The sequence below is a fragment of the Emys orbicularis genome, chromosome 7, assembly GCF_028017835.1.
Source record: "Emys orbicularis isolate rEmyOrb1 chromosome 7, rEmyOrb1.hap1, whole genome shotgun sequence".
NCBI lineage: Eukaryota > Metazoa > Chordata > Testudines > Emydidae > Emys > Emys orbicularis.
The window spans coordinates 102,936,296-102,950,724 of NC_088689.1; the positions used below are offsets into that span (position 1 = coordinate 102,936,296).

Genomic DNA, 14,429 nt, shown 5'->3' on the forward strand with positions numbered 1-14,429 from the left:
GACATGCAGGTCAGTATATCATGCAGGCCAATGCAGAGAACAGTAATCATTCAAAAGAAGAGCCTGCTTGAAGAGGTAGGTGATGGCTTAATAAGTTTTCCAAGCTAAATCCCAACCCATTGAAAGGGAAATGAAAGACTTAACATAGCATAGGTAAGTTTCAAGAGATTTGTTTCACAAAAGTACAAGCCCCCATAATCTTAAATATATTAATCTAAACATACACACAGCAGGAATAGGTCACTTTTATGTACCGTTGCTCATTTCTCTTTAGATCAGGTTTTAAAACATACACTGTTTTTTATCTTAAGAGCCATAGAGATGAATAAAAATGGAAAGGATTACTAAGCTGGTTGTGATGTAGCAAAACTATTCATATTTTGTACTGACAATGTGAGCCAATATTGATAGTAATAGTCACCTTCTGATAACACTGAAATCTTCCTATAAAGTTTCAAATGACTTTAAAACTAATCAATGCATGTAGTTTCTTAAATTTACCTTTTCTATCATTACTATGTTGTGACAATACTTCCACTAGAGACAGGGAAGCAATACAAATTGTATTAACAGCTTCCTACCAAAGTGGAAACAAAATAATAGCTACTTCTAATGGAGCAAAATGAGTTAGGCCTTGGCTACACTCGCAGATTCACAGTGCTGCCGCGGCAGCGTTGTCGCGGCAGCGCTGTGAAGCGCGAGTGTAGTCGCGCCGCCAGCGCTGCGAGACAGCTCTCGCAGCGCTGCAAGTACTCCACCTCTCCGAGGGGAATAGCTTGCAGCGCTGCGAGGGAGTGTGCAGCGCTGCAGGCGCTGATTACACTGGCGCTTTACAGCGCTGCACTCGCTGTGCTCAGGGGGGGTGTTTTTTCACACCCCTGAGCGCAGCAAGTGCAGCGCTGTGAATTGCCAGTGTAGCCAAGGCCTTAGTAATCTAAATGCTTACTTTTACAAGGCATTCTTTATAATTACCCACAATGCAAAAATGAGAAGAATAAAGGCCTTTTGGAGGATTGTGCAGCAAAGAAGAGAAAAGCAGGATTGAAAATTGTTCAAAGGTATTTTGCTTCTAAAAATATCAAACCTGCTACATAGCAATATTAAAGCTCAAATTCAGGAGAATACAGTGTTTTCTAAAAATGAAGTAATAATTGATGCACAGGGGCCTGCTTTTAGGGCCACAATTACTGTCTTTTTAAACGTCTCATGTACACAGGTAATTGGGCAATAGACTAGACTTGGAAAATCCACTCTTTAAAAAAAATAGATATTAGCAAATGTGATTCTGGCACCAAATTTAAGGATGCCACATTCAAATATTTCTTTTAAAACAAGATTTTTCATAACTCTGATGTCAGATTTCTTCACAATTTACTTGTGTGGATTTTAGAAGCATTTTTTAAAAATCTCTCAGAAACCAAAGACTATGTTTTCCCTCCATTGGAAAAGCAGGCTGCGCTCCTTATTACTTTATATTTATATTGTGATATCTCCTGACTACTTATAGGCAGAGCGGCGATACACAAGAAGCAAGCTGCTGACCATCTACAAGAAATGGTAGTGAAATGAGGCAGTACTACACCAGGATCATTAGAATGGTTTTAGAAAACATCACTATCAGCAGACAACTGTGCAGTCTTGGATTACTTTTAGTTAATACTATAAGCATACAAAATTATTTGAAAAAGTACAAAATGAACAGGGCTTTACATTAAAATAAAGTTTGAGGCTAGGCACTTTAAAAACTTTTGTTTTTAAAAAAATGTGCCTTATTGTGCTCCACAAATTTTCCACAATTTTAAAAGCAACATTTTTCAATCTTGTATATTTATCACTTGTATAGGCACCAATTATGAAGTACACTTTTTTATGTTATCAAACATATTGAAATTAAGTGGCTAAAAAGGCCCCTTAAAAGTCCAATAGCAGACAAAGTATTTTTTTTTTAAGATTAATACATATGCTAACCTACTTCATTAATATTTATTAACAAGATGAACGGGTTAAATTTCCTGTGCCTATAATGTAGAGCCCTGTGAAAGGTGTGCTTGCATAAGGAATGCAATTTTTTTTTTTAATATTAAAAAAACCCACAAACAAACAGAGCTCTGAAACACTATCCCATTAAGATTAATACTGAGAGCTGAGAAAAACTGTATTGTGACTTAAAAATAGTAGAACACAGTCATATAAATTCTGTACAGATATGGTGTGGCTATAGTAATATGTAAAAACACCTTCTTTCCAAACTGTTATGCTGCAAAAAGCAACATGAGACCACAAACATCCTTTCCATACATGACACTTTTTCACAGCATAACTTTAATGTGAAACTGCATATGAGTTAGGATCCTAATATTTTTAATTTTTAATTTTATTCCAGATGGGGTAATATTGCATATTTTTAATAGACTATAAATGTGCAAGTTTCTTTAGGTTAACCCTCTGAAGTAGAGAAGAAAGCAGAGTTTAAGAATGTATCCTATATTTCTCCAACTTTTATAGCTTATAAAAGCCTTTTGGGACTTTGGTCAGTGGTGATATGGCAGAAAATTTCTGATGAGTGCCACAGCGGGCAAATCTAGTTTTGGTACTGGTTTTGAAATGTTCTGCATTTCCATGTTACACATCTAATTTCCAGTGTTGCATTTCACCACTTTTCAAACCAGATTAACAAGGAGATTTTAGGTTTGCTTTTTCCTGTGAAAGCTTTTTTTTTTTATTATTTGAAGGATGCTGTAACCCTGGGGAAAGGATCAAATTTGTGCTAATCAAACTACAGTTAGTAACACCAGATGTAGTATATCAGGTATAAACTTTTAACACTTACCCATAAACAGCAAAACCATACATGTTAACCGTGGAAACAAAAGTTCCTTTCCACTATTAACTTGTTAATAAGATCTCCATACGTATGAATTAGTTACAGTTAAGACCACCATAATACCATTTGTATTACATGGTTTAACAACATACTAGTACAAGTCAACTCACCGCAACATTAGATAGTGGGGATTTATGCTGACAATTACAGCATAAAAATTAGATGCATAATATGATTTCCTACATGCCTCTTCTAGTCACAATAGATCTTATACTTCTCACAAAACACCTGGTTGTTAAGGACAGACCCCTCAGATGTGTCTCCACAGGACCGGATATGACTTACACTCGGGTTACTGGTCTTGGCTTTGGAAGCAGATTTAGTGCGCACCCTTCTGGACTGCTCATGGTCAAGCTCCAGATGCTCCAGGCGCTGGGTCAGTGCCAGTTTTTGCTGGATTGCCATACGAAGCAAGGAGTTCAGAGTCTTCTTCTCATCTTCAGCTGCTGCGAGCTGGCGTTGCATTTCATCCAGCTGTGTGACATATTCGTCACATCTGCAATGAAATATATCAAGAATCTTTAACATCCCTATTTTCCACTACAAAGCATGAATCCTTTGTGCTCAGCGGACATGGCCACAGGCTGATAGGAAGGAGTTTTGTAATCTGTTGTTTGCATATTTATATAGAAACTTCAGCAAAACCACTGCACCACAATTTTCTTCTTCTGTGGATCTCCAAATCCCACATTTAGTGCTCAAGTTCTCCCACTTTATATATGAAAGTACTCATTATAGGCCTCCCTGACTACCCAAGTATGGGACCTGGAAGCTCTGTGAGGTGGCTCTGTCTGAAAATTGAGCACCCCGCACTTGACCTGGTAGTGATGAGTTACATCTGATGACTCATTCTTCACTGAAATGGGGCATTCTATTACAGAAAGTTAGGACTTTAGTTCTAAAGTGTAGGTTAGAACAAAAGGGTCCTATAACTTTTAATGAAATGACCATTAATGCCGTTTTACCATTGATTCAAATAAATTCATTTCCCTATTTTCCATGAGGCTGAAAGACATTTAATAAATTCCCCTTGTCTGTATGTTCCAATGCACATCCAAGCTCAGTCACTCTCCCTGTCTCAAAGAAAAGGCCTATAAGCTGCTCAACACTGTTTGATTAGATTTTTTTTTTTTTTTTTTTTTTTTTTTTTTTAAAGAGGAACAGATGTAGATTCCAAAACTCCAGTTTTGCCTACCCTGTTTACTGGTGTAAGATACCAGATATTGGTGTTTTATTGCTGTTTTGTTTTGAGCAAGTATGTCTTTTTATGCAAAAATCATTGTTTTCAATATAACAGTTTTGAAATCAATTTCTAGCAAAGAAAAAATGGGCCCTTCCAGTGTTACATGGCATCTTGCAGGGCAAGCTCCACAAATGCCTGTGAGCTGTTTAATCTGTAATCACTTTCATTGAGCTTGGGAGCTATTAAAACTGCATCATGCACCATAAGCAATTCTAAATGAAGTCCTTCACGTGTAGGTGTGTGGTTACTGTATGTAGATATGATGAGTGTGGCTGTAAAAATAAATAGGTCTATACACCAGCAGAAAATTTCTCATTACCACATCTGTAAAACTGAGCATCTTCGTAAAAATCAAAGATAAACCTCCACCAGGGAGATCCTTCTTGTGAGATGTATTTTCAAGCTACTAGTAATGTATAATCTAAAGCAGAGAGGGGGAAAAAACCCTGCATTCAATGCAGATTCACAGGCTGTGTCTTATAAAGGGCCCGATTATTTTCCCATTGACTTCAACAGCAGCAGAGGCCAGCCTGCCGTCTAACTGAGTTTGCAGGAGAAAAGTTTTTATTTTGAAATACACATTGAAGAAAGTATCCAATAGTGGCCCCTAAATGCTCATGTCAAACTTCGGTGCACTCAGACTGCAGTGTAGTTTAGCGTACCAGGGACAACTGGATTCAGTGCCATAGATCGGAATCTACCTTTTTTCTCATGGAGGAGATGTATCGAGAGTAAAGACCTAAGATGGTAACAATACATGGAATTCTTGGAGAGTTTTGAGGTGATGGTGGGATTGAGACAAGGCAGTGTGCGGTCTCTTCTCTTCAGCTAGTTATGGAGGTAATTAGGAGAATCAAACCAGCAAGGAGACAGAGAAAACTATGTATGCTGACAATCAGGCCCTTTAGGCTGACAGCAAAGAGAAATTAGCTAATATGGTATCAGAGTGGGCATCTGTGTTTGAAGACCATGGTTTGAAGGTAAACACAAAGAAAACTGAAGTTGTGCAAGTAGGGAAAGTGTAAGAAGGGTGGTTGATTGACATTTCAGGAGAGAAGCTACTGCAGAACTACTAACTGTGGAATGTAACCTATCATTTAAATGAGCTTCTATATCAAATGACTGGAGGATAGCTAATGTGATGCCAATTTTTTAAAAAGGCTCCAGTGGTGATCCTGGCAATTATAAGCCGGTAAGCCTAACTTCAGTACCAGGCAAATTGGTTGAAACTATAGTAAAAAATAAAACAAAACAGAATTATCAGACACATATATGTACACCATTTGTTAGGGGAAGAGTCAACATGGTTTTTGTAAAGGGAAATGGTTCCTCACCAATTTATTAGAATTCTTTGAGGGGGTCAACAGACGTGGACAAGGGTGATCCAGTGAATATTGTGTACTTGGGACTTTCAGAAAGCCTTTGACAAGGTCCCTCACCAAAGGCTCTTAAGCAAAATAAGCAGTCATGGAATGAGAAAGAAGGTCCTCTCATGGATCCGTAACTGGTTAGGTGGTCACAGTTTTCAGAATGGAGAGAGGTAAATAGTGGCGTCCCCCAAGGATCTGTACTGGGACCTGTGCTGTTCAACATATTCATAAATGATCTGGAAAAAGGGGTAAACAATGAGGTGGCAAAATTTGTAGACAATACAAAGTTACTGAAGATTGCAGTCTGCTTTGGACTTAACTAAGGGTACGTCTATATTTACCCGCTGGTTCGGCGGCAAGCAATCAATCTTCTGGGATCGATTTATCGCGTCTTGTCTAGACGCGATAAATCGATCCCGGAAGTGCTCGCCGTCGACGCCGGTAATCCTGCTCTGCGAGAGGAGTAGGCGGAGTCGACGGGGGAGCCTGCCTGCCATGTGTGGACCCGCGGTAAGTACCTTTAAGTTCGAACTAAGATACTTCGACTTCAGCTACGTTATTCACGTAGCTGAAGTTGCGTATCTTAGTTCGAACTGGGGGCTTAGTGTGGACCAGCCCTAAGAATTATAAAGGGATCTTTCAAAACTGGGTGACTGAACAACAAAATGGCAGATGAAATTCAAGGTGGATAAATGCAAAGTAATGCACATTGGAAAACATAATTCCAACTATACATACAAAATGATGGGATCTAAATTAGCTGTTACCACTCAAGAAAGATCTTGGAGTCATTGTGGATACTTCTCTGAAAACATCTGCTCAATGTGCAGCGGCAGTCAAAAAAGCTAACAATGTTAGGAAGCATTAGGAAAGGGATAGATAATAAGACAGAAAATATCATAAAGCCACTCTATAAATCCCTGGTCTGCCCACACCTTGAATATTGCGTGTAGTTCTGGTCACCCCATCTCAATAAAGATATATTAGAATTGGAAAAGATACAGAAAAGAGCAACAAAAATGAGTGAGAGTATGGAACAATGTCTGTATGAGGAGAAATTAAAAAGACTGGGACTTTTCAGCTTGGAAAAGAGACAACTCAGAGGGTATATGATAGAGGTCTATAAAATGATATGACTGGTGTGGAGAAAATGAATATGGAAGTGTTATTTATTCCTTCCCATAACACAAGAACCAGGGGTCACTCAACGAAATTAATAGGCAGCAGGTTTAAAACAAACAAAAGGAAGTACTTCTTCACACAACGCACAGTCAACCTGTGCAACTCATTGCCAGGGGATGCTGTGAAGGCCAAAAGTATAACTGAGTTCAAAAAGGAACTAGATAAGTTCATGGAGGATAGGTCCATCAATTGCTATTAGCTAAGATGGTCAGGAATGCAACCCCATGGGTGTCCCCAGCCTCCTGATTGCCAAAAGCTGGGAGTGAACGATAGATGATGGATCACTCAATGATTACCTGTTCTGTTCATTCCGCGAGAAGCGCCCAGCATTGGTCACTGTTGGAAGACAGGTTACTGGGCTATATGGACCATTGATCTGACCCAGTATGGCTGTTCTTAAGCTGATTCGGAAAAAGAATTTGTGTACTTAGGAAGTACACTTAGCGCTACGGGAGAGACATCCGGAGAATTGAAAAGAAGAACCCAGTGTGCTGGGACAGCAGTGAAAAAGGTGGCAGGAGTGCTGTGGGACCTGTAATTAAGTAACAAATTGAAAGGAAAAGTGCATGTTGCATGCGTTTGGCAGGTAAGTGGAGGGTTGACAGAGTGCACCTGGAATTCATTAGGGGGAAGATAAACTTGGGACTCTCAGTGATAGATAGGCTGGCGTGAGTATGCTTGAGGAGGTCTGGACTTGTGAAAAGAATGGGAGAAAAACGAAAGCATGGGGGGAAGAGGAGAGCAAGAAAGGATGTGGAAGACCAAGGAAAGACCGAGGAAAGATGGAAAGACTCTGTCAAAAGAAGCTTGAAGAGAAAAGGACTACAGCTGCAAGACTTAAAAATCCATGCCATGGACAGGAAGGAGTGGCGAAGAACTGTGGGTACCTCAGACCCCGTGTAAATAGGAAAAGGAGTTTAGTACAACGGATATATTTCCAAGGCAAAATTGAAAAAAACGCTCCAAAGCTAGAGGAACCAGACTTTATACTTCCCAAACTATGGGCCAAGTCATCCCCTCTGATCTGTCACTGGTATTGAGGAAGGAAGGGAGCAACAGGAAACAAGTTTAAGTGTCCCTAAATGTGCTGGATGGAGGAGAAATGAACCTTTAGGACCATCATTTCCCTTCCCCTCCCAGTAAGCTTCCCTGCAGTCCCATGTAAGCTTCCCTGCAGAACTTCCCCACCTATGGAATGAGGACAGAGGTGTGGCTGGGGATAGCTGCCCTATGCTGCATGTTCCAGCAATCCTGCAGAGAGATGTTCACAGGAATGAATCATTTGGACCCTATCAGCACTAACTGCTGCACCATCCCCTCTATGCTGGCAGATGGAGATGGATTTTGTTGCCAAAAGGTGAGGGGGGAGGCGGAAAGCACAAGGAATAGCCCAAAAGGACTAAAGATCTCAGGATGGCCAGAGATCTGTGGGATTTTCCTACAGTTCTTGGGAGATCCATGGTGTTTGGAAGAGGGAGCACACACCGGTTTGACACCATGAGGAGGCAAATCTACCACCTCCTTCCCCAAACCAGACTCTTTGGAAACTGGGCTACTGTAAGCCAATGGAGCTTTCATAGTATCTTGTGACCTCTTGTTTTTTCCCCCTGCAGTAGAATGTGATCTGCCCCTAAAACATGACGATTCATTAGGCCAAATTCAGTCCCAGTTTACACCGTTTGCGTTCCTAGAGCAGGACTGCTAGAAGCCGATGCTGCACAGAGCAGCTATCCCCAGCCACACCCACCCCTCAGTCCTCACTGAAGTAACAGGATCACACAGGGTGAACATCAGAGCAGAATTTCACTGCTTTTCCGACCATTTTCAGATAGAACTAAACTATCAATTTCTTTTCAATCTGAACTGCACACTTCAGCCCCCAACCTCACTACAGTGAGGTTGATTTATAACTGCTGCAGCCATTCATTTGATTTCCATTGCAAAAATTGTATTAAAAGACTTTGAGGAGGTGAGGGGGGCGGATTTCACTTTTAATCCTCCTGAAAGCGAGAGGCTGGCTAGGAACAAGAATACTGCAGCAAAACAGAATACAGCTTCCCACACAGCTTTGCTAATGTACCTTAATAGCAGGAACATTGCAAGCTGAGGATTATCTAGGCGTCTCCTGATCAAAGACCATCAGTTGTGCCAAGCTGGGTGGTAGTTTGGTAACATGGACAAATGCCTGTAGGGGACTAGAATAAGGCCAGTAAACTCAGTCCATGTGTGATCTAGGATGTAATTAAATCTAAGATTTCACCTGTGAAAGGCTACTGCACTAAAACCATTGCACCATCAAGCTTTTTGCTAATGCAAGCTTAAACATCAAATGAATGCCATTATAAACCTGACAATGGAAAATGATTTACTATTTTAAAAAATGTGATGAGATTTTTTTTTTTAACCCATCCTATTCTCACACTATTTCATTAATATAGGTGGTGGTTTCTTGCTAGCAGCAGCAGAAATGTAGTTGGGATTCTTACTGTCCTGAATGACTGATCTCACGAGTGGGTTAGAATATCTTGGAGTTTTACTAATGTACGAGACATTTTATGGCTCTCTTTTCTGAATCCATTCTCCTGAATGGTTCTTTAGGCTAAATTATTCTGTAAGTGAAATAAATCAGTATCTTAACTGGATCTGTGCCTGATACTATTCAGGATTCCTTTGTAGAACCAGAGAAGTGATACTTTGCATATAAGAATAGTGGTCCATTTAAACAGGTTGAAAAAGATCCAGGTTTTACTAGAAGTGGATGCAGACTTTACACAACTGGTCTGCTGGGACCACTGACTTGCTTTCCTCCCCCAGGCTGTTTATTATTGCCATTTTAATTTTCTTCAACAGAGTGTTAGTCCTTTCCTAAGTATACTTAGAAACCATGGTCTCCAGCACTGCCTTATATCAATGCAGTATAACAATTCACACTAACATCATGACTTTGTTTTTACATAAACTGATATCGATTTGTAGCTTTGCAGGTATAAGAGCAAAATATCTTCCCTCTTTACAAATTCACATTTTGTGCAAAGCAACATTCAATGTAGCATCATTAGATGGGTGGAACTGAAGTTTTCTTTGTTCCAAACACACCTTTGAAACTAAAATAGTTGAGCTTTTATGCTTACAAAGGAAAATAAGATTAGCATAATTCAAGTCTGTTGTGCACAACAGACTTGAATTATGCTACTCTTATATAGAATATATATATATATATTATGATGCAGACCTTGAATATAAGGCTTTGATGTTGCTTACTTTATCACTGATGATTAACCAGGAAAACAAGAATTTAAGGAAACCATCAACTTGTAAAATTTTAAATAAGCAATACTGTAAAAAAAACCTCAAACTCAGATGATACAGAGAGAGGAAAATCCCTGAAGGACTCCATAAAACTAAAAGTTAAAAACATTTTAAATGCCCATGTCTAAAGCTAAATTATTCTTTAAAAACAAAAATCAAAAGCATGCCGAATATCAATGTCTCGAGGGTTAAAGACCTCGTTTTCCAAAGCAGTTTAACATTAGCATTACTTACTGCATGTGCCAATCTCTCCTTATTTCTGCATACATTTTTGATCATCTTGAACTTCAGTGTGTTCAAAATGGTTAATTAATCCTGATCTATTTTTAATCATGTGTTTTGCCATGTTCTTCTACTGTGCTAAGATCTGTATTTGCAAATGCAACCCATGTAGCTATTGGCACCTGCACTTAATTACACCCATTTACCTTTTCCCATTTTCAGTTGTGATCAGTACAATGCCAATTTATAAGAAAGCAGTAAAGCATAACAAGCAGAAAGAGCTAACTGAAGAAGCCTCTTTGGGAACAATGTCAGCTACTTTAGCCTCTACCACATTAGATTAAACTGTCACCTACATTAGAAATTAAGAGCAGAGCGGATTAAAGTCTCCCAATTTTTCCTCTTTATTAAAAGATGGAAAATATATCAAAGCAGTGGCTAAAAGACATTTAAATGAACATGGACCCTAACAGAGACTAAGAGCAGCATGGCTATAAGAGGTACTAGCGTCTACCTGCCATATTAAGCTCTGTCTTTACATTTGAAATAAGTTTGATGAGAAAATTCTTAACAACCCACCATCAGCAGCAGGAGTGAAGAGGCCCTTACCTGCAGAGGAAACAGTGTGCTTATACTGCTAGAGGGGTGGGCATGTGGAGGAAGAGAGGGGTTAGGGAAAAGAAGGTGAATCTGTCATTATGTGGCTCCATTACCCTTCCACCCAAGACTACAATAGAAAACGCACAGTAGTTCCACTGCTGCTTTGTAGGTTAGAGGGCAGAAGTAAAAGATTCTTCCTTTTCCCTGTACCTCCAAAATGATCCCTAATTTGGACTGCGTACTGAAGGCAAGATTTAGAGCCAAGCGAAACACCATTTGAATGTATTTAATTAGAACGCCAATTTTTAAATGGCTGACATTTTGCATCAGTTCACCATGCAATGTAGAGAGAAAAAGACAAGTTACAGTGGTTCATTTTAGATGGACAATCTCTAATTTACAAATTTTCTTTCACGTAAGGCCAAATTTTGTGATTCTTTCTTAAGCCAAACTCCCACTGGACTTCATGGAATCTTGCTTGACTAAGGGCTATAGAAATTAGCCGTCATTTACTAAGGTCTCAATTCTGGAAGGTGTTGAACTCCCAACTCATTTCATTTAGATTAATACACACACACACCACACACACACACATACACAAAGATAAGTATCCGTATGCCCTCTGCTGCCTTGACACAAAAGTGCATAGCAAGGAAAACAAACAGAAAAGAAAAGAGAAAAACAACCTAACTGAAATGCAGTTATCCCATCCACTCGGACTTCAGTGGAGGAGCCCATACAAGACTGGACTCTAAATAATCAATGAGAGCAGGGTGCTCTCCATGAAAGGGGCTTTAGAATTTACTCCCCATTAAGTTCAAAATGGTCAGATGGTCATATCTTATGGTAATGAGGGCCATGAAAGTACCCATAGACTAGACCAAATACAAACCCTTATCCCATGCTCTTTTCCAAAAGCTTGGAGCTATTTTGAACTTAATGGGGAGTAAATTCTAAAGCCCCTTTCATGGAGAGCACCCTGCCAACAGCTAATCAAAATGGCAGCTTCTCAAATAGGCAGGGCCTTCATTGGTTAAAATCAAAACCTGCTAAGTATTTACAACACTCCTGTGAGGTGAGGAAGTCTCATTATCCAAGTTTTGCAGATGTGGAACTGGGGCACATAGCGATTATGTGACTTGCCCAGAATCACACAGGAAAGCTGAGGCAGAGTTGGGATCTGAACCCAGATCTCCCCGGTCCCAGTCATGACCCTATTCATAAAGCTATCCGTAAGGGGATATCAGAACATTATTGATTTTCAAGCTCTGGTCATATTCTGGTTTGAGGGAAGCTGTTGGCCATTTTCATTGTATTTTTCAATCTTATGTCAGCAGTGCCTAAGCCCTAGGATAGGTGCATTGTTGGTATAAATATAAATACATAAATCAGTACAAGAAGCCACTAGTGGCATTTTATACCATTTCTATCAAATACATTTTGAATTCTTTTTTCTGCCACTGTGTCTTGTTACTTGCATATAGGACATTGGCAGTGCACAGTACTGGACCTGGAAAAGGTGTCACACATAGGATCATTCACTGTCCCTGAGTTATACCGTACCACTGGCTGTAGAAATTGGAGAGAAATGCCTGTTAGTCAGGCCTTATGAGACTCCACTCTAGCCTTGTTTTCAAGATCACAGTTCTCCACCTGGCTTCTCTGAGCCGAGCATTTATCCAATGTAGAAATATTCTACAACTTGTTCCAAAACCGTCCCACTCCAATATGAAGCCCATTTAGTTATGCATTTCTCTTACACGTAAGTTTCACTCTGCTCTGGTTCAGTTTACAGCTTCCATTGTTAAGCTCTTCTTTCATGTTCTGCAGGCCCTATGATGTCTGAACAAGAGGATAGCCTCCAAATTAGCTTTGGTATTTTAACCACTCTGCCAGTGTTTAGATTTGTTTACTTCATTTCATTTTCACACTGTCAGTTAGATGCCTTCTCTGCGATGGTGAACAGTAATTATTCATTAATTGCTGTTTGGGTGGTAGAAGTCACAGCCTGGTTCCGTTATTCTGATAGCCTTCTTGGACTAGTCTCCTCCAACTCTAATACTAGTCTCAGACTATGCACTATCCTCACCCTACCAGCATGTTCTAATACATGTCATCTTCCCTCCTGCTGACTAGCTGCAGAGTTTGTCTTCCCCTTCACCTCCTATTGATGAAGTACTGGAGTGTCAGGATGCTTGTTTATTACATCTAGGTGCACTTGTACACTGCTTGTCAAAGTCATCTACTCTCTGCTGGATGCCATTTCTTAATTACTGTTCCATCTTTATTCTGGAGGGAAAACATCTATTCTCATCTCATTCTCACTTGTTGTTAGCTTCTGGGAAGATGGTTTCCCTCTAGAGATTCACTGAAAGGTTTTGTTTGCTGATGTTCTATATAACCATTTTCCTCAGGCTCTTGCTCAGCTGAGTGGATTCAGCAACCTTCACTCTGAAGCAGGGAATTTGCAATTTGCTGTGGCAAGTTCTTTTTTTCTGCTAGTGTTCATTTTGTCCTCCTTGCAGAACTGAAATAGTTTTCTTCTGTTAGAAGAAGAGGCAGAATATTTCTGCAGAATGGTCTGAACGGATTTATTTGATCTGAGGTTTCAGGTTCTTACATAAGACACACGAACACCACGTTTGAAAATGTTTTGTCTCTGGAATGGATAAGTGTCTCATTTTACTTTTGCTTTTATGTCTCCAGTTGAATTTGCACCCTTTTACAGGAATATTTGCTCCTCATCCTGAAATTATATCTTGCTTATTATTTCCTTAGCTGCTTTGATCTTCACATGCATTATTTCCTGACACAGTAAGTCTTAATGCTATGGTCTTTTTGCTGAATCTTGGCATTTTGTTCTTATTCTTGTATTCTTAGGGCTGGTCTACACTGGGGGGGGGAGGGGGATTGATCTAAGATACGCAACTTCAGCTACGAGAATAGCGTAGCTGAAGTCGACATCTCTTAGATTGATTTACCTCGTGTCCTCACGGCGCGGGATCGATGGCCGCGGCTCCCCCGTCGACTCCGCTTCCGCCTCTCGCTCTGGTGGAGTTCTGGAGTCAACGGGGAGCACGTTCGGGGATCGCTTTATCATGTCTAGACGAGACGTGATAAATCGATCCCCGATAGATTGATTACTACCCGCCGATCCGGCGGGTAGTGAAGACGTACCCTTAGTGCTTAGTGTGACCAAGTGTCAGAGTCAGGTCCTTGTGGGGCAGTGTCAGTCACACTGGCTCGCAGACCAGGTTGGTCTCTTTGGCCCAGATTTTCAAAGGTTTTGGGGCATTGCTGCCCTCACTCAGGGCTGCAATGCCTACATGATTTAGGAGCCTAAATCTCACTTTCAAAAGGGATTTAGGAGTCTAAATTCCATCAATGGGATTGAAGCACTTAAATCCCTTTTGATTAGGCTCCTAAATGAGTTAGGTGTTGCAACGCTGAGCGAGGGCAGCAATGCCCAAGTGCCTTTGAAAATCTGGGCCCTTTGCTCGAACTCATGGATATAAATAGAGGATTAGCAAAGAGATAGGCAGTGCAACACAGAAAATTTCTGAGACTAGCCCACCTGAAAAGGAGTAGGGTCTGAGTGTTTGTAGGCAGGGACCTGCCC

The 14,429-nt window shown here is 40.3% G+C and overlaps 1 protein-coding gene across 1 annotated transcript in view; it reads right to left on the minus strand.

Moving 5' to 3' along the window:
* Positions 1-3,076: 3,076 nt before the first annotated feature.
* BICD2 (BICD cargo adaptor 2) overlaps positions 3,077-14,429 on the minus strand; it is a 152,674-nt gene continuing 141,321 nt past the window's right edge. Inside the window, 1 exon segment of the mRNA XM_065407624.1 lies at positions 3,077-3,380. Coding sequence (XP_065263696.1) covers positions 3,077-3,380 — 304 coding nt within the window.